At 43.4% G+C, this 25,642-nt stretch overlaps 1 protein-coding gene across 3 annotated transcripts in view; it reads right to left on the bottom strand.

The window, feature by feature from the left end:
* LOC129868042 (fasciculation and elongation protein zeta-1-like) overlaps window positions 1-18,929 on the bottom strand; it is a 43,679-nt gene extending 24,750 nt beyond the window's left edge. For 2 of the 3 annotated variants that reach the window (XM_055941617.1, XM_055941620.1), the window contains exons 1-2: window positions 18,564-18,929; window positions 1,894-2,262 (exon numbers count right to left, since the gene is read on the bottom strand). In XM_055941617.1, the coding sequence (XP_055797592.1) occupies window positions 1,894-2,219 (326 nt within the window). In that variant the 5' untranslated portion in view covers window positions 2,220-2,262; window positions 18,564-18,929. Of the gene's footprint in view, window positions 1-1,893; window positions 2,263-5,958; window positions 6,126-18,563 lie in introns of all 3 variants that reach the window. The other variant, XM_055941618.1, reaches the window with a different exon arrangement.
* Window positions 18,930-25,642: the final 6,713 nt, after the last annotated feature.

Below are 25,642 nucleotides of genomic sequence, written 5' to 3'. Positions count from 1 at the left end.
GACCATCCTCCTCTTCCTCCCTTGATGACCCTCCTCTACCCAAATCACATTTGATAGAAATTGTCAATTGTATATCTGCAGCCATTTTCTTCTATCAGTGTTCCGTTGAACATTTGCAGACAGTGAATGCAGAGGAAGAGATGTTCACATCACATTATTTTGCTTCATTCTCATTTGTTGCTCTTTTATTTCACTCTGTTTTGGGCGGTCTCTCAAAAATGATGTCCCTGAACTTGTCAACATAATTAATCAAATCAAAATGCACATCAAAATCCTCCCTATTGCAGTCCAGGCTGCATTGCACACAGTCAACTAACAATAAAATCTAAACTCAAAGTTTACACATTTTTTACAGGTGTCCAATGTGAATAAGTATAGATTAAAACAGCCCCTTACAGCATTGTGCAGGTCCTCCTCGAACTATAAGATCCTCGGTCCAATCAAGGCTTTAGCCTTGTGAAAATGACCAGAGTAGAACTCTCCCTTTGTTTCCCCTTTCCGTGTTTTCCCCCCAGCTTGGCATGGCACCCACACCCTACCATCCTCTTAGTGGCACTGCCCAGTTATTCACCATGCAGGAAACAAGCAGCCATTCATCAGGACTCATGACCTTAGAGGTCATGCCTGTTGTGTTGTCCCACACACACACAAACACCCACACACCAGCCATCTCTCCATCTGCCAAACAGGAACTAGCTGGTACAGCACCGTCCCATATGTTTGCAAACCTTTAGTTAATCTGGCCTTTAGATTGAACCGATCATTCCATCAACTGTGTTGCATAACATAGTTTATAGATTATGTATCACTTTTGGCTAGATAAAATAATGCTTGGATAAATGTGTATATATTCCTTGCATCACTACAAGGATAAGGATAGGGGAACCAATTTCAAAACATTCAAATCAAAACATCATATGATGCAGTTTCTAACTCTGCAGTGAAATGTAGAATACAGTAGATCATCAAATGCAAAACAAGGTCATTAATGCACCCCCACATGCTAACAACAGCATCCCCAACATACAAATTTGTATATCATTGTATATCATCAATACTTTGTCCTTTGGTCCTATGTACTCTGAATATGGATCAATAGGCATACCCAAGGGCACCTACAACCAAGCTATTTTTAGCAAGAGGGTTTATTTCCACCCAATACAAGAATGTCTGTGTTTCTGCTTCAGAGGCTGTTGGCGAATGGGAGTGCTAGCTGCCTGCTGGTAGAGGCGGCGACAGACCAAAAGAGCGTTCAAAAATACATTTAATAATTCAAGACCTATACCGGCTGTGGACTGCTGGGGTGGGCAGGGTCACACGGGTGGTTTGTGTTTTTGAGTTTTTCTGCTGAAGGGTGATTTGGTCGCTGTGAGGTGAGCTGAGTATCAGGATCTGAGTGCTGAGTCATGAGCTATAGTAGTGGTATATCAGCCAATGCTCTGTTTAGCTGATAGCTGTGGTGACTTGTGGTATTCTATCTAAACTGTAATGAATGCATAGGTGTAGTGTTCATAGCTGCTCCTTTCACACCATACCCAGACTTTACATGCTCTGTTTGCAGTAAATAGTGTGCCTTATGAATAGGATTGTATAGTCACAAAAGTATGCAGTATGACGACAGAAGAGGAAGACATCATCAGACATGATGGACTACCTAAACAAGTAAGCATTGAACAATGCTTTGTTCAAAAGATTGCTGCAAAGAATGTGCCATATTATCAAAAAGATTACTGGGGTGCATTGTACAACCCAAAAGGTAAGCCGCTGAAGTGAAAAATCACTTCCCCCGTCATACACCATTTGTATCTTAAACTCTTATCACAAAAGCACAGAACCTTTATGCTGAGGTCAGACTTAAGCTTAAAAACCACAAAGGTGGTGGCCAACACTTACTCTTCATCCTGCAGCCGCTCCTCGTCCTCCTCGGTGTGAGACTGGTTGCGCACGGGGGCCAGGCCCTCCGTCTTGGTGTTGTAGTTGTGGAAACAGACATTCAGCTTCTCGTCAAACTCGTTGACCAGGTCCTCCATGGACTTGAAACTCATCATCTCAGAGAAGTTCTCCAGTTCGGAGAAGTCCTCACGGGTGATTGGGACCAGGGGGGCCATGGGGGCCAGGGGGACGGTGCTGTAAGGGGTTCGGCTGAGGGGCATGTCCTCTACCCGGTAGGGCCTGAGGTCCTCAAACTCCTCATCCAGGCACACAAGCGGGGCCTCCATGGTGGGTGTCCCCAATCACAAGTCAATGACAGAGAAAGAAGCCCTAGCATAGGGAAGGAAGAGACCAAAATTAGAAAACAACATGGACTTTACAGGGGGTTGCTTTTTTCAATTTGTGTCATTAGATCATACTCCAGAAACACTGTCAATACCACTGACCCAGAAAAGACTAAGAATTTCTGGGTCCCAGCACCGGCACCAGTACTTCAGGTCTCAGGAAGACAGTAGCGATGCTAATTCGGCCATCTGCTACATCAGCAGTAGCACATCTGATTCAACAAACAAAGGCTTGGTGGTTAGTTGAATCAGGTGTGTTAGTGCTGGGCTGGAGTAAAAATACCTGATTACATGATACATTCACACATCAGTTTTCTCGAGTAATTTCAAATGGCTATTTACCAATAAAATACACATAGAAATTTTGTAGCAAGTCTGGAATGACAAAGTCCCTCCCAGACAAAGAGGAAGGGACTCAGCTGGACCAGGAAAGACCCAGTCCCCCAGGGAGCCAAAATGGTTAATTAAGCAATATTGGTGGGATTTCATTGATGAGGAAAGGGATTCAGGGACTGACAGTCATTATAAAGACACTACAGTGTCCACCCATTATGTCTTAAGAGCGATACTCAACAAAAGAAAGGGCATAGCTAGCCCTAAATTTAGACAATGTGCTAATTATAGATTTTATCGCTGTGGCAAATTCTGTTTCACAGCAAGATTGTACTAAGCACCATGAAATGTGGGAAACATTGTTCAAGATGGACACTAACCAACTTAAGTGCAAATCCTAAACACTTAAAACTACAGTATATTAGGTCATATAGCTATAATTATCAGACATCCTCAATGATGAATTACTCTGTATGTAATTCTTGTTATTACTATCCTGGTAAGTATGGAGTGCTCTGTACAAAATTAACAACAACAGTTGATTCTTGTGGAAGACTGTTGGATGAAAGTTGTGTTTCAGTCCAAGTTCTGATGCAGTGCAATTACAGGAGTGAGAGCTAAATGTACACTGCTCAAAAAAATAAAGGGAACACTTAAACAACACAATGTAACTCCAAGTCAATCACACTTCTGTGAAATCAAACTGTCCACTTAGGAAGCAACACTGATTGACAATAAATTTCACATGCTGTTGTGCAAATGGAATGGACAAAAGGTGGAAATTATAGGCAATTAGTAAGACACCCCCAAAAAAGGAATGGTTCTGCAGGTGGTGACCACAGACCACTTCTCAGTTCCTATGCTTCCTGGCTGATGTTTTGGTCACTTTTGAATGCTGGCGGTGCTTTCACTCTAGTGGTAGCATGAGACGGAGTCTACAACCCACACCAGTGGCTCAGGTAGTGCAGTTCATCCAGGATGGCACATCAATGCGAGCTGTGGCAAAAAGGTTTGTTGTGTCTGTCAGTGTAGTGTCCAGAGTATGGAGGCGCTACCAGGAGACAGGCCAGTACATCAGGAGACGTGGAGGAGGCCGTAGGAGGGCAACAACCCAGCAGCAGGACCGCTACCTCCGCCTTTGTGCAAGGAGGTGCACTGCCAGAGCCCTGCAAAATGACCTCCAGCAGGCCACAAATGTGCATGTGTCAGCATATGGTCTCACAAGGGGTCTGAGGATCTCATCTCGGTACCTAATGGCAGTCAGGCTACCTCTGGCGAGCACATGGAGGACTGTGCGGCCCCACAAAGAAATGCCACCCACACCATGACTGACCCACCACCAAACCGGTCATGCTGGAGGATGTTGCAGGCAGCAGAACGTTCTCCACGGCGTCTCCAGACTCTGTCACGTCTGTCACATGTGCTCATGTGCTCAGTGTGAACCTGCTTTCATCTGTGAAGAGCACAGGGCGCCAGTAGCGAATTTGCCAATCTTGGTGTTCTCTGGCAAATGCCAAACGTCCTGCACGGTGTTGGGCTGTAAGCACAACCCCCACCTGTGGACGTCAGGCCCTCATACTACCCTCATGGAGTCTGTTACTGACCGTTTGAGCAGACACATGCACATTTGTGGCCTGCTGGAGGTCATTTTGCAGGGCTACAGCAGAGTCTCACAACTCAATCGCTGGTTGAAAACTGTTTCCTGCCCCTCCCATAAGATATAATTTGTAGATAATTGGCCCTCTTTCTGGGACTCACCCACAAACAGGACCAAGCCTGACCTGCTGAGGAGTGACGGACTCCATCCTAGCTGGAGGGGTGCTCTCATCTTATCTACCAACATAGACAGGGCTCTAACTCCACAATGAAATAGGGTGCAGGCCAGGCAGCAGGCTGTTAGCCAGCCTGCCAGCTTAGTGGAGTCTGCCACTAGCATAGTCAGTGTAGTCAGCTCAGCTATCCCCATTGAGACTGTGTCTGTGCCTCGACCTAGGTTGGGCAAAACTAAACATGGCGGTGTTCGCCTTAGCAATCTCACTAGGATAAAGACCTCCTCCATTCCTGCCATTATTGAAAGAGATCGTTATACCTCACATCTCAAAATAGGGCTACTTAATGTTAGATCCCTCACTTCAAAGGCAGTTATAGTCAATGAACTAATCACTGATCATAATCTTGATGTGATTGGCCTGACTGAAACATGGCTTAAGCCTGATGAATTTATTGTGTGAAATGAGGCCTCACCTCCTGGTTACACTAGTGACCATATCCCCCATGCATCCCGCAAAGGCGGAGGTGTTGCTAACATTTACAAAACATTTACTAACATTTACTAACATTTACAAAAAAAAAATGCCGTTTTTGTCTTTTGAGCTTCTAGTCATGAAATCTATGCAGCCTACTCAATCACTTTTTATAGCTACTGTTTACAGGCCTCCTGGGCCATATACAGCGTTCCTCACTGAGTTCCCTGAATTCCTATCGGACCTTGTAGTCATAGCAGATAATATTCAAATTTTTGGTGATTTTAATATTCATATGGAAAAGTCCACAGACCCACTCCAAAAGGCTTTTGGAGCCATCATTGACTCGGTGTGTTTAGTCCAACATGTCTCTGGACCTACTCCCTGCCACAGTCATACTCTGGACCTAGTTTTGTCCCATGGAATAAATGTTGTAGATCTTAATGTTTTTCCTCATAATCCTGGACTATCGGACCACCATTTTATTACGTTTGCAATCGCAACAAATAATCTGCTCAGACCCCAACCAAGGAGCATCAAAAGTCGTGCTATAAATTCTAGGACAACACAAAGATTCCTTGATGCCCTTCCAGACTCCTTCTGCCTACCCAAGGACGTCAGAGGACAAAAATCAGTTAACCACCTAACTGAGGAACTCAATTTAACCTTGCGCAATACCCTAGATGCAGTTGCACCCCTAAAAACTAAAAACATTTGTCATATTACGAAAACAAGCAACACCCAAACATGACGGAGAGTAAGACAGGGAAACCGATTCAAAAACGAAAACGTGACTCTTCAACAGACACTGATGATCTAATATTCTCACCACCGGCAATGGTAAAGGTCGAAACCGATCTGTTAAAATCAATAAATGACAAACTGGGTATACTTGAATTAGTTAGTAAGGATATAAAAGAGTTGAAGGTAAGCCTAGAGATGAGTGATGAAAAAGCTGCGGCATTGGAGAAGGAAACACACGTGCTAAAAGGGACAGTCAATAAGATTGTAACCGAAATGAATGAAATTAAAAAGGAGAACACCGTTCTGAAGGAATGCTTACTGGACATACAAACTAGATCCATGAGAGAGAATTTGGTACTTACAAATATCCAAGAGAAAGAAGGAGAGGTTCCTGAATCTGTAGTTAGAGAGTTCCTTTTTGCAGCGCTTCAGATTCCACGCGAAGTTATCGATAAGATCCAACTTGAACGTGTACACCGCCTCGGACAGAGAGGGCAGAGGTACGAACGCCCAATCGTTGCCAAATTTGCTTCATTTAAAGATAAAATAATGGTTAAAAGCCTGGGTAAAAGACTTGCTGGGACCAAAATTGGCATGAATGATCAGTTTCCGAAAGAAATTGCAGAACGGCGCAAAGTTCTGTATCCAATTTTCAAAGAAAATAGATTAAAAGCGAAACGAGTAGCTCTCGTCGTTGATCAACTATAAATTGATAACCAGTTGTTCAGAGACACAAAGACTACTCCATGGTTATTTTAAAAAATACAAAGTTCTCGTAGATGAGGAAAATAAACACAATTCAAGCCCGGTTATTGATTGTAACAATACAATACAAAATATAGCTTTTCTATAAATCTTCACATTTAACTAATTGAACACAAGCACTATTTCTACATAGTGAAGATAAAAACTAAGTAAACAGAAGGCACAGTATGTGTGGATGGTGTGGTGTGTGTTTATTTTTATTTGTTATGTTTGGAAAGTTGAGTGAGTGAGTAATGAAATGGTTGCATATCCCAGAGCCAAAGTATTGCTGTGAGCCGGGTATGAGAGGGCTTTCAATGTTGTTCAGATGATGGATATACTTTTATAATGAATTATACGTCTTATTTATTTATTGTCCTATCATGGGGAACTACATTTTTAAAATAAATTATATCTAATTATTTATTATCCTATTTTAATGGTATGGTCCATGGCCCTATACCCTAGACACCCACATGAATGGCCCAGATACTAAGGAGAAGTCCCTAACTGTTTTATGTGCATGCTGTAAGCGGTCTGTATGCAGCCAAAATGAGGTCAGGGACCAAGAGCAGCACTGCCCCCTCAAGATTCTGAGCCTGCTTGGCAGGGTTGGTCCTACAAAGCCAAAGCCCCCTAAAGGGAGAGCATAATAAACAAGGAAATTCTCAAAGCTGCTAATGAGAACCTTGACGACCTTGTACCTAGCCGGTGGGGATTCCGGTGGGGTGCCCCCACCCAGGCAGTGGCAGTGCTGGCAACACTAGCTGCAGTAACCCATGGGGAGGGGGTCACACTCGGACATTCAGAGAGGGGGTATATTATTGTGGCCCTGGTGGCACGAAATCAAAGTCGGACTGCATGGAGATGCTTGTGGGTGTTTCAGGAAGAAGGTGTACATTTGACCTCCATCATCTAGGATGTGACAATGGTAAATAAATCTCTACATTTATGCTCATTTTTTGCGCGGTCTTGCAGGCCTTCTCATGCAGCTGCAACTGCAAGTACATTTGTAAATCATGACCCATCTTGAGTTGGGCTCTGGGATGGTGCAATTGTTGAGAGGGTGAGCTTATGGTTGTGTGGGGGTAAGGGCTGAATGTGTGTGGGTGTATGTGTGTATCCCACAACTGTTGCGAAGGAAGAAGTAAAAGATGTTAGGGACTATAGAGGATGATCCACAGCAATATGTAATAAAAATCGAGGTGAGGGCGATGGAAATGCATTTGGCAATGGATCTGCTTCGGTTCGGTGGATGGCGCTGTGTGCACTTTTCGAAGGATGGATCCCAGTCGGTCCGGGGCTGTGCGATGCGGGGGGTCGGGGGTGGTCTGCCGGGCATTGGGATGACAACCCAACTCGAGATGGGGGCTTTTGGAGGGTGGAATAGTGGGGACCAATTGGAGGTTTGCTTAGTGGAGATGCAAATGTCATGGTACAACTATATAGACACTCAATCATTATGTTACTTTTTAATAGGACGTTTACAAACATATATTTTGATAAAAATAATTGAAAGGTGTGTCTCATTATGGTAAGTGGTGAAATAAGTATGGCCAGTTACAATTGTAATGGCTTAGCAGATAATAAGAAAAGACGATCAGTATTTACCTGGCTAAAAGAGAAGGATTATAATATCTACTGTTTACAGGAAACCCATTCGACAGTTTTAGATGAAGTTTTGTGGAAAAAGATCTGGGGGAGCGAAATATATTTCTCCCATGGGCAAAGAAATTCAAAAGGGGTGATGGTTTTAATTAACTTTGATCCAAATGTGCAACTTGTCCAAACAGATCCTCAAGGTAGATGGATTATTTTAAATATGTTATTGGACAATAAACATATATGGCTTATTAACCTATACGGTCCGAATAATGATGATCCAAGCTTCTTTGACAATATATATAAGAATGTATCAACTCTACAAGCAACACTAGACTCTATTATTATAGTGGGAGATTTTAATACGGTCTTAAATACCTCTATGGACCGGAAAGGAAATCACACTACAAACTATCACCCTCAGGCACTTAAGGAAATCAGGAATGTCATGGATATATTGGAATTAGTGGATATATGGAGACTTAAATACCCTGACCTAGTGAGATATACATGGCGGAGGCTTAATCAAGCTAGTCGCCTTGACTACTTTCTTATATCATTCTCTCTGGCACCAAAAGTTAAAAAGTGTTTGATAGGGGACAGAATGCGGTCGGACCATCACATAATTGGCATATATATTACTCTTACAGAATTTCCACGTGGGCGAGGATATTGGAAATTTAATCAAAGCCTACTAGATGATAAATTGTTTAGAACTAGGACAGAAAAATGTATAACTGACTTTTTTAGACATAACATAGGTACAGCAGATCCCCATATTGTATGGGACACTTTTAAGTGTGCCTTTAGAGGCCATGCAATTCAGTACTCATCTATAAAACAAAAGCAATTTCGATCAAAAGAGTCCATATTAACAAATGAAATTGAAGGACTAACAGTACAGTTAGATAACAATAAAAACGGTACCATAGAGGCACAGAATAAGTTAGAGGAAAAACAAAAAGAAATGGAGGAACTTATTCAAGAAAGATCCAGTGTAATATATTATAAAAATAAAGCGAACTGGATGGAATATGGGGAAAAATGCACCAAATTCTTTTTCAATCTTCAATATAGAAATGCTACCAAAAAAAAACGTATTAAAACTTGTTACAAATGATGGAGTCACGCATGATTCACCAAATGATATTTTGAAAGAGGAAGTAAAGTACTTTAAGAATATGTTTTCGTTTCAGGCTCCTCCATCTCCACTAACTGAAACTAATTGTATGGATTTTTTCCCTAATAATAATGTAAAATTAACATCTGTACAGAAAGACTCATGTGAAGGCCTAATTACAGAGGACGAACTACTTGATGCAATTGGGGCCTTTAAGGATGGGAAAACTCCAGGACTGGATGGCATACCAGTGGAAGTATACAAACATTTTTTTGATATACTCAAAGGACCATTATTAGCTTGTTTTAACCACTCCTATATACATGATAGATTATCAGACACACAACAAGAAGGTGTGATATCATTATTACTGAAACAGGACCCAAGTGGTATATATAAAGATCCAGTCCATTTAAAAAATTGGAGACCTCTTACACTTCAGTGTTGTGATGCAAAAATCCTAGCAAAATGCTTGGCGCATAGAATAAAAAAAGTTTAGTCAGATATTATTCATCCTAATCAGACAGGTTTTTTCATGGACGATACATTGGAGATAATATAAGGCAAGTACTGGAAACAATAGAAAACTATGAAATATCGGGGACACCAGGCCTGGTGTCACGTTCCTGATCTGTTTTCTGTTGTTTTGTATGTGTGTGATGGTCAGGGCGTGAGTTTTGGGTGGGCAGTCTATGTTTTCTGTTTCTATGTTGGTTTTGGGTTGCCTGGTATGGCTCTTAATTAGAGGCAGGTGTTTTGCGTTTTCCTCTAATTGAGAGTCATATTAAGGTAGGTTGTTCTCACTGTTTGTTTGTGGGTGATTGTCGCTGTGTCTGTGTTTATTGCACCACACGGTACTGTCTCGTCTCGTTCGTTCGTTCCTGTTCATGTGTTCTTCGTTTCATGTAAGTTCGTAGTTTAGGTCTGTCTAGTTCGTTTTGTTATTTTGTATATTTAGTCAAGTGTATTTCGTGTCTGTCTTCGTCTTGAAATAAAGCATTATGTATTCATCACCCGCTGCGCCTTGGTCTACTAACTATCCGAAAGACGACCGTTACAGAATCACCCACCAAAACCCAGATCAAGCAGCGGGTTAACGGACAGCAACGACAGCAGCAGTGGGAAAAGGAGGATTGGACATGGGAAGAGATCCTGGACGGTAAAGGACCCTGGGCACAGCCAGAGGAGTGTCGCCGTTCCAAGGCGGAGCTGGAGGCATCTAAAGCGGAGAGGCGACGTTATGAGGAGGCAGCACGGAAGCAAGGCTGGAAGCCCGCAAGTACTACCCAAAAATTTCTTGGGGGGGTGGCTAAGAGGTAGTGGGCCGAGGGCAGGTAGGAGACCTGCGCCCACTTCCCAGGCTAACCGTGGAGAGCGGGAGTACGGGCAGACACCATGTTACGCAGTAGAGCGCACGGTGTCTCCTGTACGTGTTCATAGCCCGGTGCGGGTTATTCCACCTCCCCGCACTGGTAGGGCTAGGGTGGGCATTGAGCCAAGTGCCATGAAGCCGGCTCAACATATCTGGCCTCCAGTACGTCTCCTCGGGCCGGTGTACATGGCACCAGCCTTACGCATGGTGTCCCCGGTTCGCCAACACAGCCCAGTGCGGGTTATTCCACCTCCCCGCACTGGACGGGCTACGGGGAGCATGCAACCAGGTAAGGTTGGGCAGGCTCAGTGCTCAAGGGAGCCAGTACGCCTACACGGTCCGGTATTTCCGGCGCTACCTCCTCGCCCCAGCCCAGTACCACCAGTTCAGGCACCACGCACTAAACCACCTGTGCGTCTCCAGAGCCCTGTTCCTCCTACACGCACTCTCCCTATGGTGCGTGTCTCCAGCCCAGTGCCTCCAGTTCCGGCACCACGCACTAAGCCATCTGTGCGTCTCCAGAGCCCTGTACGCACTGTTCCTTCTCCCCGCACTCGCCCTGAGGTGCGTGCCCTCAGCCCGGAACCTCCAGTTCCGGGACCACGCACCAGGCCTATAGTGCGCTTCGAGAGGTCAGTGTGCCCTGTCCCTGCTCCCCGCACTAGCCTTGAAGTGCGTGCCGTCAGCCCGGTACCTCCAGTTCCGTCACCACGCATCAGGCCTACTGTGCGCCTCAGCAGGGCAGAGTCGGCCGTCTGCCCAACGCCTTCTGCACTGCCTGTCTGCCCAGCTCCGTCTGAGCCATCTGTCTGCCCAGCGCCGTCTGAGCCATCTGTCTGCCCAGCGCCGTCTGAGCCATCTGTCTGCCCAGCGCCGTCTGAGCCATCTGTCTGCCCAGCGCCGTCTGAGCCATCTGTCTGCCCAGCGCCGTCTGAGCCATCTGTCTGCCCAGCGCCTTCTGAGCCATCTGTCTGCCCAGCGCCTTCTGAGCCATCCGTCTGCCCAGCGCCTTCTGAGCCATCCGTCTGCCACGAGCCATTAGAGCCGCCCGTCTGTCCCGAGCCATTAGAGCCGTCCGTCAGTCAGGAGCCGCTAGAGCCGTCCGTCAGTCAGGAGCCGCCAGAGCCGCCAGCCAGTCAGGAGCTGCCAGAGCCGCCAGCCAGTCAGGAGCTGCCAGAGCCGCCAGCCAGTCAGGAGCTGCCAGAGCCGCCAGCCAGTCAGGAGCCGCCAGCCAGTCAGGAGCTGCCCTCCAGTAATGAGCTGCCCTTCAGTCATGAGCTGCCCAACAGTCATGAGCTGCCTTACAGTCATGAGCTGCCTTACAGTCATGAGCTGCCCTACAGTCATGAGCTGCCCTACAGTCATGAGCTGCCCTACAGTCATGAGCTGCCCTACAGTCATGAGCTGCCACTCAGTCCGGAGTGCCACCGCGGACAGATGCCCACCCAGACCCTCCCCTTGAGTTTTAGGGGTGCGCCCGGAGTTCGCACCTTGAGGGGGGGGTTCTGTCACGTTCCTGACCTGTTTTCTGTTGTTTTGTATGTGTGTGATGGTCAGGGCGTGAGTTTTGGGTGGGCAGTCTATGTTTTCTGTTTCTATGTTGGTTTTGGGTTGCCTGGTATGGCTCTTAATTAGAGGCAGGTGTTTTGCGTTTTCCTCTAATTGAGAGTCATATTAAGGTAGGTTGTTCTCACTGTTTGTTTGTGGGTGATTGTCGCTGTGTCTGTGTTTATTGCACCACACGGTACTGTCTCGTCTCGTTCGTTCGTTCGTTCCTGTTCATGTGTTCTTCGTTTCATGTAAGTTCGTAGTTTAGGTCTGTCTAGTTCGTTTTGTTATTTTGTATATTTAGTCAAGTGTATTTCGTGTCTGTCTTCGTCTTGAAATAAAGCATTATGTATTCATCACCCGCTGCGCCTTGGTCTACTAACTATCCGAAAGACGACCGTTACACCTGGTTTTTATAGCTGATTTTGAAAAGGCTTTTGATAAAGTACGACTGGAGTTTATATATAAATGCCTAGAATATTTCAATTTTGGGGAATCTCTTATAAAATGGGTTAAAATTATGTATAGTAACCCTAGGTGTAAAATAGTAAATAATGGCTACATCTCAGAAAGTTTTAAACTATCTAGAGGAGTAAAACAAGGTTGTCCACTATCGGCATATCTATTTATTATTGCCATCGAAATGTTAGCTGTTAAAATTAGATCAAACATTAATATTAAGGGATTAGAAATCCAGGGCCTAAAAACTAAGGTGTCATTGTACGCTGATGATTCATGTTTTCTTTTAAAACCACAACTAGAATCTCTCCACGGCCTCTTAGAGGATCTAGATACATTTGCTATCCTCTCTGGATTAAAACCAAATTATGATAAATGTACCATATTACGTATTGGATCACTAAAAAATACACATTTTACATTGCCATGTAGTTTACCAATTAAATGGTCTAACGGAGATGTGGACATACTCGGTATACAAATCCCAAAAGAAAGAAATGATCTCACTCCAATAAATTTTTATAGAAAGTTAGCAAAAATAGATAAAATCTTGCTACCATGGAAAGGAAAATACCTGTCTATTTGTGGGAAAATCACCCTGATTAACTCTTTAATCATATCACAGTTTACCTATTTGCTTATGGTTTTGCCAACACCTAGTGACCTGCTTTTTAAATTATATGAACAAAAAATATTCAATTTTATTTGGAAGGGCAAACAAAATAAAATTAAAAGGGCCTATTTATATAACGAATATGAATTCGGAGGTCAGAAATTATTAAATATTAAAGCATTAGACCTCTCACTAAAGGCATCAGTCATACAAAAGTTATACTTAAATCCAAACTGGTTCTCTAGTAGATTGGTACGAATGTCTCATCCTATGTTCAAGAAGGGCCTTTTTCCCTTTATTCAGATTACACCTGCTCACTTTCGGTTGCTTGAAAAGGAAATAATCTCCAAAATATCTTTATTTTTTAAACAAGCCTTAGAAAGTTGGTTGCAATTTCAGTTTAATCCACCTCAAAGGACGGAACAAATAGTACAACAAATCTTGTGGTTAAATTCAAATATAGTAATTGATAAAAAACTGTATTTATCGAAGAAATGTTTAAAAAGGTATAGTTTTTGTGAATGATATCATAAATAGGACTGGTGGAGTAATGTCACACATGCAGCTAACACAGACATATGGAAATGTCTGCTCTACCCAAAATTACAACCAATTAATTGCAGCATTACCACAAAAATGGAAGAGGCAGGTAGAAGGGGATAAAAGTAAGGAACTTGTATGTCGGCCTTATATTAAAGAACATAAATGGTTAAAGAAAAGTGTGATAAATAAAAACACATACCAATTTAATTTAAGGACCAAAAAACTGACAGCTGTGCCATATAAATTGCAAAATAGTTGGGAAGAGATTTTCGATGTACCCATTCCATGGCACATGGTTTATGAATTGATACGCAAAACAACGCTGGATTCAAAACTTCGAATTTTTCAATTTAAATTATTGTACAAAATTCTTGCAACTAATAGAATGTTATATATATGCGGGATACAATCTTTCCAGCTCTGCAGATTCTGCTGTGAGGAGGCAGAGTCATTAGACCATTTATTTTGGTATTGTCCGCATGTAGCTCGTTTTTGGTCACAGGTCCAGGAATGGTTGAAGAATTGCAACATTTGCGTAGAACTAACGCTACAGATAGCAATACTGGGGGATTTGAAAAGCCATAGTCAATCAATCAATAATATAATAATTATTTTAGCAAAAATGTTTATTTTTAATTTACAATCCGTGGAAGCTATGAGAATAGGAAGATTCAAATCTTTTGTGAAGTATCACAGCACAGTTGAAAAATATGTGGCAAATAAAAATCCGAAATGGATGATGTTGGAAGATAGATGGGAAAGGTTGAGTGGAGCTGAAGGGTGGGACTAATAACAAGATAAACAATGTAGGGCATACGGGATCTGTGAAATGTGTATAGGTGCGGAGCTATTGTGAAATAGCACAGTTACAAAAGGAAATCAAACTGGATGGACAACAGAAATAGAGGAAGGACTAAGAACAAACAAGAGAGAACTATTATAAAGTAGACTGTGTCTGTAAAATGTGTATAAGATGTATAAATTGAAGGTAAAAACAGAAATGTTTATCAGTTTACTCCAATTGGGGGATCGGTGGTAGGGTTTGCGGGGAATAATAATAAAGGTATACTCTTTAAAAAAAGTATGTATGTCTATGTAGGTATGTGTATGTATATATGTGTATATGTATGCATACGTGAATGGATATATATATTTACCCCAAAAAATATGGGGGATTGTAAATGATGCAGACAATTACATTGGAAGCAACATTCTTTCCGCAATATTAACCTGTTGAGGCTGGGGGCGCTGTTGTCACTATTTATGCTAATCGTGTAATTTTTGAAACGGCTTCCCACAAAATTCTTGATGGTACAATATGCATATTATTATTATTATTAATGGATAGAAAACAGTCTATAGTTTCTATAGGAGTTGAAATTTTGTCTCTAAGTGGAACAGAACCCATTCTACAGCAATTTCCCTGACATGGAGTCAGATTTCAGAAATGTTGGCCCCTGATCTGGAGTCAGTTAAAAGGCCACTGTTATTGCTATGAGTATACGGACACTGCTTACGTCTTCCCCTGGATGCCTTTACGTGATGACGATTTGAATGGGGTCGATTGCGCGTTCACAGGCACTATAAATTAAAAAGCCCTGTAGCTAGCAACTCTTTTCTTGGTGCGTCACGCGCGTGGAGGACACCGACCCGCACCTGTTCCAAGCATTAGTGTTGGGAGTAATCTTTCTCCGGTCATGTTAAGACTCGTTATAGGCGTTAAAAACATCATAAGGTAGTTAATTTAAAGCGTTTTATAGCAATTTATATCCGTTTAGTGCGATTTTGGGACATTTATTTCTGAAACGCTGTGAATCGCTGGGCACGCTTCCAGTTCATCCCGAACGCAGTTGGCATTTCCACATGGCAAGAGGACAGCTTTCCACCAAAAGACGATTAGACCCAGGAAAGGATCCTTTGCCCAAGATACTGATGGAAGAACAGCTCAAAGTAGGACATTTTTATTATGATAAATTGGTGATAGCTACTGGTGTTGGTGGACAAATAAAAGATGGTGGATTATGCTAATGTGTTTTTAGGTAATAGATTTACATCTTTACATATTGTGTCTTCCCTGTAAAACAGGGGATTTTCTCTCTCTCCACGGGGATTCTCTGCCTCTAACCCTATTACAGGGGCTGAGTCACTGGCTTACTGGTGCTCTTTCATGCCATCCCTAGGAGGGGTGCGTCACTTGAGTGGGTTGAGTTACTGACGTGATCTTCCTGGGTTGGCGCCCCCCCTTGGTTTGTGCTGTGGTGGAGATCTTTGTGGGCTATACTCGGCCTTGTCTCAGGATGGTAAGTTGGTGGTTGAAGGTATCCCTCTAGTGGTGCGGGGGATGTGCTTTGGTGAAGTGGGTGGGGTTATATCCTTCGTGTTTGGCCCTGTCCAGGGGTATCATCGGATGGGGCCATAGTGTCTCCTGACCCCTCCTGTCTCAGCCTCCAGTATTTATGCTGCAGTAGTTTATGTGTCGGGGGGCTAGGGTCAGTTGGTTATATCTGGAGTACTTCTCCTGTCTTATCCGGTGTCCTGTGTGAATTTTAGTATGCTCTCTCTAATTCTCTCCTTCTCTCTTTCTTTCTCTCTCTCGGAGGACCTGAGCCCTAGGACCATGCGTCAGGACTACCTGGCATGATGACTCCTTGCTGTCCCCAGTTAACCTGGCCTTGCTGCTGTTCCAGTTTCAACTGTTCTGCCTGCGGCTATGGAACCCTGACCTGTCCACCGGACGTGCTACCTGTCCCAGACCTGCTGTTTTCAACTCTCTAGAGACCGCAGGAGCGGTAGAGACACTCTTAATGATCGGCTATGAAAAGCCAACTGACATTTACTCCTGAGGTGCTGACTTGCTACACCCTCGATAACTACTGTGATTATTATTATTTTACCATGCTGGTCATTTATGAACATTTGAACATCTTGGCCATGTTCTGTTATAATCTCCACCCGGCACAGCCAGAAGAGGACTGGCCACCCCTCATAGCCTGGTTCCTCTCTAGGTTTCTTCCTAGGTTTTGGCCTTTCTAGGGAGTTTTTCCTAGCCACTGTGCTTCTACACCTGCATTGCTTGCTGTTTGGGGTTTTAGGCTGGGTTTCTGTACAGCACTGTGAGATATTAGCTGATGTACGAAGGGCTATATAAAATAAACTTGATTTGATTTGATTCATCAAAAGACAGATATTAATCTTTAGCCCCTCCTCTCTCTCTTTGTCTCTCTATCTCTTTCTCCCATCATACCCACCCTTATTTTCTGCAGAGAAGCCTCTGAGTATGTATTCATATAGCATCTCAAAGTTGGAATGCTGATGTAGGATAAGTTTGGCCTTTTCATACACGTCGACCTAGAGCATTCCAAACATGCTCAATGAATGACGTCTGGTAAGTATGCAGGCTGGAAGAACTGGGACATTTTCAGCTTCCAGGAATTTTGAACATATCCTTGCGACATGGGGCTGTGCATTAACAATGAGCCTCAGGATCTCGTCATGGTATCTATGTGCATTCAAATTGCCATCGATAAAATACAATTGTGTTCGTAGTGCATGCACATACCATAACCCCACTACCACCATGGGGTTTACATACACAAACGGATCGCCCACACGACTTCATACACGCTACCTGCCATCTACCCAGTACAGTTGAAACCGGGATTCATCCGTCAAGAGCACACTTCTCCAGTGTGCCAGTGGCCATCGAAGGTGAGTATTTTCCCACTGAAGTCGGTTACATCTCTGACGATGAGCATGCAGATGAGCTTCCCTGAGACGGTTTCTGACAGTTTGTGCAGAAATTCTTCAGTTGTGCAAACCCACAATTGAATTAGCTGTCCGGGTGTCTGGTCTCAGACCATCCCGCAGATAAAGAAGCCGGATGTGGGGGTCCTGGTTTGGTGTGTTTACACGTGGTCTGCGGTTGTGTAGGCCAGTTTGGATGTACTACCAAATTCTCTAAAATGACATTGGAGGCGGCTTATGGGAGATACATTAAATATAGTAAGAGATATTTGCAGCTTTTCATGGCTACATGAGAAGCTTTGAAAATTTGTTAGTTCTTAGTCCATGTGCTAATGAACATCTTGCAGGTAGATACAAAGAAAAGACTGAAAATAGCAGAACATTATTTTGTTCTGGTAGGCTGCCGTGAAATCACGGCTTAGAGTGACAATATGAGTTTGTTTGCGTGTTTGTGTATGTTTGTATGTGTATGCCCATGTGAATGTATATGCAGTGAGTGTAATGGTATGCACGCATGTGTGTGTGAATGGGACATTTGACCTTCACGTTAACCAATGGACCCAGGTAAAGGTGGTGTTAACCTACCAATGTTTTGCTCCTTGCCTAGGGCCAAAACACCCACACACCACCCAGACCAAAAAAAACAATCGCAGAATCACATCGGATGTCCTTTAATACAATGTAACCAAATAGATGTCCCCATTTTACACTGGCAAAAACAAACGCTAGCACAGTGACTAGAGAATAAATCAATATTTGTTGTTATGCCAAATCCATTGCCATAATTGCATTCCATAAGATCTTATGGCTGTAAAATAAAAATATATAATCATTTTTGGACATATTTGGGACAATTCAATCGATATAGCGATGGATGGATCATATGGTTGCATTTATCTCAGAACAATACAAACACGTCTTCTGCTATTCATATTCATATGGCTGTGTGGCTGCCTGCCAAAGTCTCTCTCTGTGGTAAACATGAATATTAATATGTTTACATCTAGTACTTTCATTGGCTACATGAGAACATGCTTGTCAGTTCCCATAGCCATTATGGAAGAAAATGGATTTGGGGAAGGAAGAGCAGAGAGAGGGAGAGGATGAGGGGACGAAGAGATGGAAGACAAGACCATGATTACATAAGAATGAGGGAGATGATGGAAAACAATGATGGAGGGAGAGGTGGAGGTAGAGAAGGATAGATAGAATGATAGATTACCTGCAGTAACTGTGCCTCCTGTAATATGGCTTAGAAACAGAGAGACGGTCCCTCCTTGTCCTGGGCAAAGCAGATCTGCACTACGGCACCTTCCTCTGCAAATCCCAACACTGACCAACCAACAGCAATTACAGTCATTACAGAGACTGAAGAGAAAAAGAGAATGAGAGAGAAAGAACCATGACAATGTCCGGTGCTGTTCTGTCCATCCGTTCTACTCCACTAACACACAGCCCCCTCACTTATCTCTTTCTGCTGCTAGCAGCGTGTTGTTTTTGAATTAGTAAGCAGCCTCAGCCACAGAGAGAGAAAGAGAGAGAGCCTGTGCATTGCTCGCTCGCTACATCACCTGCCTGCCTAACGGAATCATCATCCCCCCTCCCCTCCTCCTTCTCTCCCTTTGTCCATACCTCCCTTCCTCCCTCCTTCCAAGGCTCAAAGCCCTCAATATTAATGAGGAAAAGGGCGGGGGGAAGGTGAGGAGGTGAAGGGAGAAGCAGCTGCACCATGTGTGTACTGTAGAGACCAGGCTAACTGTGTCCGCAATGGCTACATTATTAGATTGCCCTGGAACCTGCTACTTATCATTCTATGTGTAGAATGGTAGGAAAACTAGCTTCATTGACCAGAGCCTGTGAATATGTTAGCTTGGCTGATTAGCATTTTGACAGGGACAGAATGCTGCTGGAACGGAAAAGAGCTGAAAGGAGGTACCTTGAGATTGGTGGTGGTGGTTAGCTTGCTTGCTAGCCTGTGAAGGAAGAAGTTTATTACTAACCTTATTGATGTCACTTGTTAAATACACTTTTTAATCAGTGTAGATGAAGGGGAGGAGACAGGTTCAAGAAGGCTTTTTAAGCCTTGAGACAATTGAGACATGGATTGTATATGTGTCCCATTCAGAGGGTGAATGGGCAAGACAAAAGATGTGTGTTTTTTCAATTTTATTTAACTAGGCAAGTCAGTTAAGAACAAATTATTATTTTCAATGACAGCCTAGGAACAGTGGGTTAACTGCCTTGTTCAGGGGGAGAATGACAGATTTTTACCTTGTCAGCTCAGGGATTCGATCTTGCGGCCTTTCGGTTACTAATCCAACGCTCTAACCACTAAGCTACCTGCCACCCCGATGGTTAAGGTGCTATGGTGTTAGGTGCCAGGCGCACCGTTTTTTTTCAAGTACTGCAACGTTGCTGAGTTTTTCACGCTCAACAGTTTCCCGTGTGTATCAAGAATGGTCTACCACCCAAAGGACATCCAGCCAACTTGACACAACTGTGGGAAGCAATTTAATCAACATGGGCCAGCATCCCTGTGGAACGCTTTTGATACCTTGTAGAGTCCATGCCCCGGGGGGAGTGCAACTCAATATTAGGACGGTGTTCTTAATATTTTGTACACTTAGTGTATATCTGTAGTTATCATAGGTCCTGTGATAGAAATATTGAGAGAGACAGAGCGACAGAGAGTGACAGAGGGAGATAGAGACTGAAAGGGAGTGACAGATTGAGAGAATGGCAAACAGGCAGCAATACACCTCTATTCCACCATGCCAGAAGACGGTTGTAGAGGGATTGCTGCCAACTTAGTTTTTGTCACCCTGTGAGTTACAGATGGCTTTACACACACCCACACAACGTAAACCCACTCAGCTCCTCGTCAGTCCCTGGCCTGCTTCCTGTCCCTAATCCCTGACTGGGTTTAATCTGATTCTGTAGTGGAGGTGAAATCCCCTTTGGAAGGCTCATAGCCAACATAGGAATAGAAACACGTGCTCATGTAACGGCTTCACGCACTATTATAACACCATGGCAGCACAGATAGTGATACAGACACATATGGCCATGCCATGATCTCTCCCTGGTACAGTTGGGCTATACTCTTCCGCTAGCTGCACTAGCTGGTTTCGCATAGCAGATTATCATAAATCTATTATGGGGCTAATGCAGTGCGTTTTGTGGATGACTTGATGTAATGTTATGGAGTTGAGTGTCTAAGCGTAACATCATCACCTTAACGTATCGATCAGAACCTGGTTATGGTCGGTCCGGTACTTAGGTTACACAGTTCCAATGTTCCCCTACCCACTGTGGCAAAGTCATGCAAGTGATAACGAGCTCTTATTGTGTGATTTAGTGTGCTTATTTGACACTAGACAAATATGAGCAAAATATATATCTTAGTTTCTTTCCCTGATATGACCTGGGGTGTTTTCACTAGGAAACAAACAGAAACAAATGGACCAAAACGGAGAGGAACCTTCCTGAATTTGTCCAATAAGAAACTCTCATTTTTGTAGCAAAACATTTTACTACGATGTTCACTAATGAATACACCCCAGAACATATGAAATATACTTTGTTTCAAAAGGAAGGAAGGAAAGTTCAAATATATTTCCAAACGCCATGACACCCAAACATCAATCCAAATTCATCTGAAAGCTATGGCTTTTTCTCAATTGTGAAAAAGTCTGTCCTCTCCTTGACTCCTCCGTTCTCCTTTCCTCCCTGACCCTGGTCACTGTAGAAGAGGATACATTTGTTAATAAGTGAACAAAGGAGTTGGCTCCTCTTCTCGATTGCCTCCTCCGGCGGAGGATTCACAGATGTATCCTACCACAGAAGAGTTTTGAAATCCGCCACACCCCCTTTGAATCAGCTGTGGTTTTGTCGGAGGAAAGCATGCACACATTTAAAAACGATACGCTACTTATCCTTATATCTATAAAATATCTAGCACAACTAACTACACTTCTTTTGCATTTTGGGACCCTCCTCTGTAAACGTAATTTGCCCGGTAACGCTAGTGGAGAAGGAGAATCTAATTTCATACGAATACATTTGATTCCACGTTTCCTCTCCTCGTTTAGCTTTTACATTTTTCAAAAGGAGGCGAGGAGAGAACAGAGAGGAGACGATACAAGGAATAAGTGTTGGAAAATCCAATACATTTTCCCAGAAATCCTGGTCGGAAAATGTCGGATTTCCTTGCTTATTCCCTCACGATTCCGGGAATCTTCCAACTGGGATTTGTGGAAAACTAGGGAATTTAAGGAAAGTTAATGGAATTTTGTAACCCTTCGAGGAATCAAGTAAATGCAATTGAGATTCTCCTTAAACTAAGGTGTATCTTGACTTAACACTTCCTTTGAACATAATGTTGATTGTTCTCCTACAAGCGTTCTCATGAGCCAAATCCGTTATCGACAGTCTTGACTACTTCACAATTGCATTGGGCAGACAAAAAATAAGTCTTAATTGAGAAGAGGGGAGGCAATGCTTGGTTTTTAATAAAATAAAACGAAATGGAAAAAACATCTGTAACAGTCTGTAATTTCAACATGTTTCAAGCTGATCACCATTGTCTCTGTTCCCATGAACTCCATGGTAACCTGCCTAAATGACTATCGTCCCACAGCACTCACATCTGTAATCATGAAATGCTTTGAAAGGCTGGTCATGGGCCACATCAACACCATTATTCCAGAGACCCTGGACCCACTCCAATTTGCATACCGCCCCAACAATTCACAGATGAGACAATCTCAATTGCACTTCACACTGCTCTCTCCCACCTGGACAAGAGGAATACCTATGTGAGAATGATGTTCATTGAATACAGCTAAGCATTCACCACCATAGTCCTGTTCCAAGCTCATCACCAAGCTTGGAACCCCATCTCCCTCTGCAACTGGATGCTGGACTTCCTGACTGGCCGCCCCCAGGTGGTCAGGGTAGGCAACAACACCTCCACCACGCTGACCCTGAATACGGGGGCCCTCAGGGATGTGTACTTAGTCCTCTCCTGTACTCCCTGTTTACCCACGACTGCATGGCCACGGACAACCCCAACACCATCATCAAGTTTGCTGACGACATGAAAGTGGTAGGCCTGATCACCGACGGTGATGAGACGGCGTACAGAGAGGAGGTCAGAGACCTCCCAGCTAGTACATTTGGTTCCTTGGAAGTTGTGGGAATGTAAGTTTTTGGTTTCCCATTGGTGCTGGGAACGAAGCCAAAGTTTCCTGACCGGTAAAACCAAAAGTTTTTTAAATGTTCTGAGAAAGGAAGTGTAAATTTGGCCTGTTCTAGAGGTCTCAAGAAGGTTCTGGGAACACTCTACTATGGTTCCCTGAACGTTTTCCTGGGAGGTTATATATTTAAAAAAAACTACAGTCGATGTCCGTGGCCCGACAAAAATATTCCCATCAAAATCTGTCATTTTAAGCTAGAGATATGTTTTTTTTGCATGGGCAACCAACTGCATCCGCCGATGTTGCCCTTCCGCATCAGCGGTGAAAAGTGGCAGAGCAAGAGCGGTGTTTGTCAGACCATGAGACATTCTGAAAATCGGTCTTCTCACAAAAACGTGTATTGCATCCAAACACTTTAACTATAAACTATTATGACCACTCTATGGAAAGATGAGACTCTGAAGTCGTTAGATCCGATCTGTCAACTTCTGTATGCAGCGTCTGAACCATTTGGGCTACACACTAATACCCCTCTGTGTAAAGATGAGTTTCTCACGAACACGTATATGTTGGTTGTGTTGTACTAGGATGCACACAAGCCCAACAAGACTAGTCTGAAGGTAACCAGATACCATTGTTTTTTAAATGAATGGGAGTATATATGGAGATAGTTTAGTGCCTAAAATAAGGGTTTAACTTCTTTGGTATAGGGGGCAGCATTTTCACTTTTGGATGAATTTCGTGCCCATAGTGAACTGCCTCCTACTCTGTCCCACGTGCTAATATATGCATATTATTACAATTGGATAGAAAACACTCTGATCTTTCTAAAACTGTTTGAATGATGTCTGTGAGTATAACAGAACTCATATGGCAGGCAAAAACCTGAGAAAAAATCCAAACAGGAAGTGAAAAATCTGAGAGTGGTTGATGTTAAAGTCATCGACTATTCAATTCCCTGTAATATATGGATCTGTTTGCTCTTCATACGCCTTCCACTAGACGTCAACAGTCAGTAGAACGTGGAATGAAGTTTATGCTGTGTTGTGGGACCGGATGGGAGGGGAATGAGTCAGTGGTCTGACAGATTGCCAGTTCTTGGTCACGCGCTTTCCTCATGTTGTCGTCTTGCGTTCCATTACTTATACAGACATGAAATAATGCTTCGGTTGGAACGTTATTGGACATAAATGATAACAACATTCTGAAGATTGATTCTCTACTAAATTTGACCAGTTTATTCGACCTGGAATATAACTTTTTGAAGTTTTCGTCCGACGTTTGCCTGCATCTGCGCGAGCGTTTGGACACGTGTACTACACATGCTAGCAACATTAGCTAATTGGACATAAGTAATGGACATTATCGAACAAAACAACGATTTATTGTGGAACTAGGATTCCTGGCACTGCATTCTGATGAAGATAATCAAAGGTAAGGGAATATTTATGATGTAATTTCGTATTTCTGTTGACTCCAACATGGCGGAGAAATGTTGTTAAATCTGAGCGCAATCTCAGATTATTGCATGGTGTGCTTTTTATGTAAGGTTATTTTTAAATCTGACACAGCGGTTGCATTAAGAACAAGTGTCACGGTTGTCTTGAGGTGAATGAATGGACCAAGGCGCAGCGTGATATGAATACATCTTCTTTTATTTTACGACGAAGATGAACACGAAACGAAACACTTATACAAACAAATACACCGGGCTATGTAGGCGAACCGGGGACACCATGCGTAAGGCTGGTGCCATGTAAACCGGCCCGAGGAGACGCACTGGTGGCCAGATATGTAGGGCCGGCTTCATGACATCCGGCTCAATGCTCAATCTAGCCCTGCCAGTGCGGGGAGGTGGAATAACCCGCACCGGGCTATGCACACGTACAGGAGACACCGTGCGCTCTACTGCGTAACACGGTGTCTGCCCGTACTCCCGCTCTCCACGGTTAACCTGGGAAGTGGGCGCAGGTCTCCTACCTGCACTCGGCCCACTACCTCTTAGCCACCCCCCCAAGACGTTTTTGGGGTTTACTCACAGGCTTCCTTGCTAGTCGCGTACCCTCATAACTTCGGTTCCTCTCTCCGGTTGCCTCTGCTCTCCTAATCGCCTCCAGCTGTTCCCATGGAAGGCAATCTCTTCCAGCTCGGATCTCCTCCCATGTGTAGCAACCCTTGCCGTCCAATACATCCTCCCATGTCCACGAGTCCTGGTTACTTTGCCGCTGTTGTTGGTTCCGCTCACGCTGCTTGATCCATGTGTGGTGGGAGATTCTGTCACGGTTGTCTTGAGGTGAATGAATGGACCAAGGCGCAGCGTGATATGAATACATTTTCTTTTATTTTACGACGAAGATGAACACGAAACGAAACACTTATACAAACTATACAAAACAACAAACAACCGTGAAGCTACAAACGAAAGTGCACACACAAGCTACTTACGTTCAACATAGACAATCTCCCACAATCACCTAAAGCCTATGGCTGCCTTAAATATGGCTCCCAATCAGAGACAATTAATTACATCTGTCTCTGATTGAGAACCAAACCAGGCAACCATAGACTTTCCTAGAACTCTCTCCTGAACACAACCCCATACACTATACAACACCCCCTAAACAATACACACACCCTAAACTAGACAAAACACACAAACTTCCCATGTCACACCCTGACCTAACTAAAATAATAAAGAAAACAAAGAATACTAAGGCCAGGGCGTGACAACAAGTGTATCTTTAATTATATGTAAAACATGTATCTTTCATCAAAGTTTATGATGAGTATTTCTGTTATTTGACGTGGCTCTCTGTAATTACTCCGGATATTTTGGAGGCATTGCTGAACATGGCGCCAATGTAAACCGAGATTTGTGGATATAAATATGCACATTATCGAACAAAACATAAATGTATTGTGTAACATGATGTCATATGAGTGTCATCTGATGAAGATGTTCAAAGGTTAGTGATTAATTTTATCTCTATTTCTGGTTTTTGTTACTACTATCTTTTGCTGGGAAAATGGCTGTGTTTTTCTGTGGCTATGTACTGAGCTAACATAATTGTTTGGTGTGCTTTCCCCGTAAATCCTTTTTGAA

This window comes from Salvelinus fontinalis, chromosome 13, assembly GCF_029448725.1.
Source record: "Salvelinus fontinalis isolate EN_2023a chromosome 13, ASM2944872v1, whole genome shotgun sequence".
Lineage (NCBI taxonomy): Eukaryota > Metazoa > Chordata > Actinopteri > Salmoniformes > Salmonidae > Salvelinus > Salvelinus fontinalis.
This window is presented reverse-complemented; position numbering and strand designations above follow the sequence as displayed.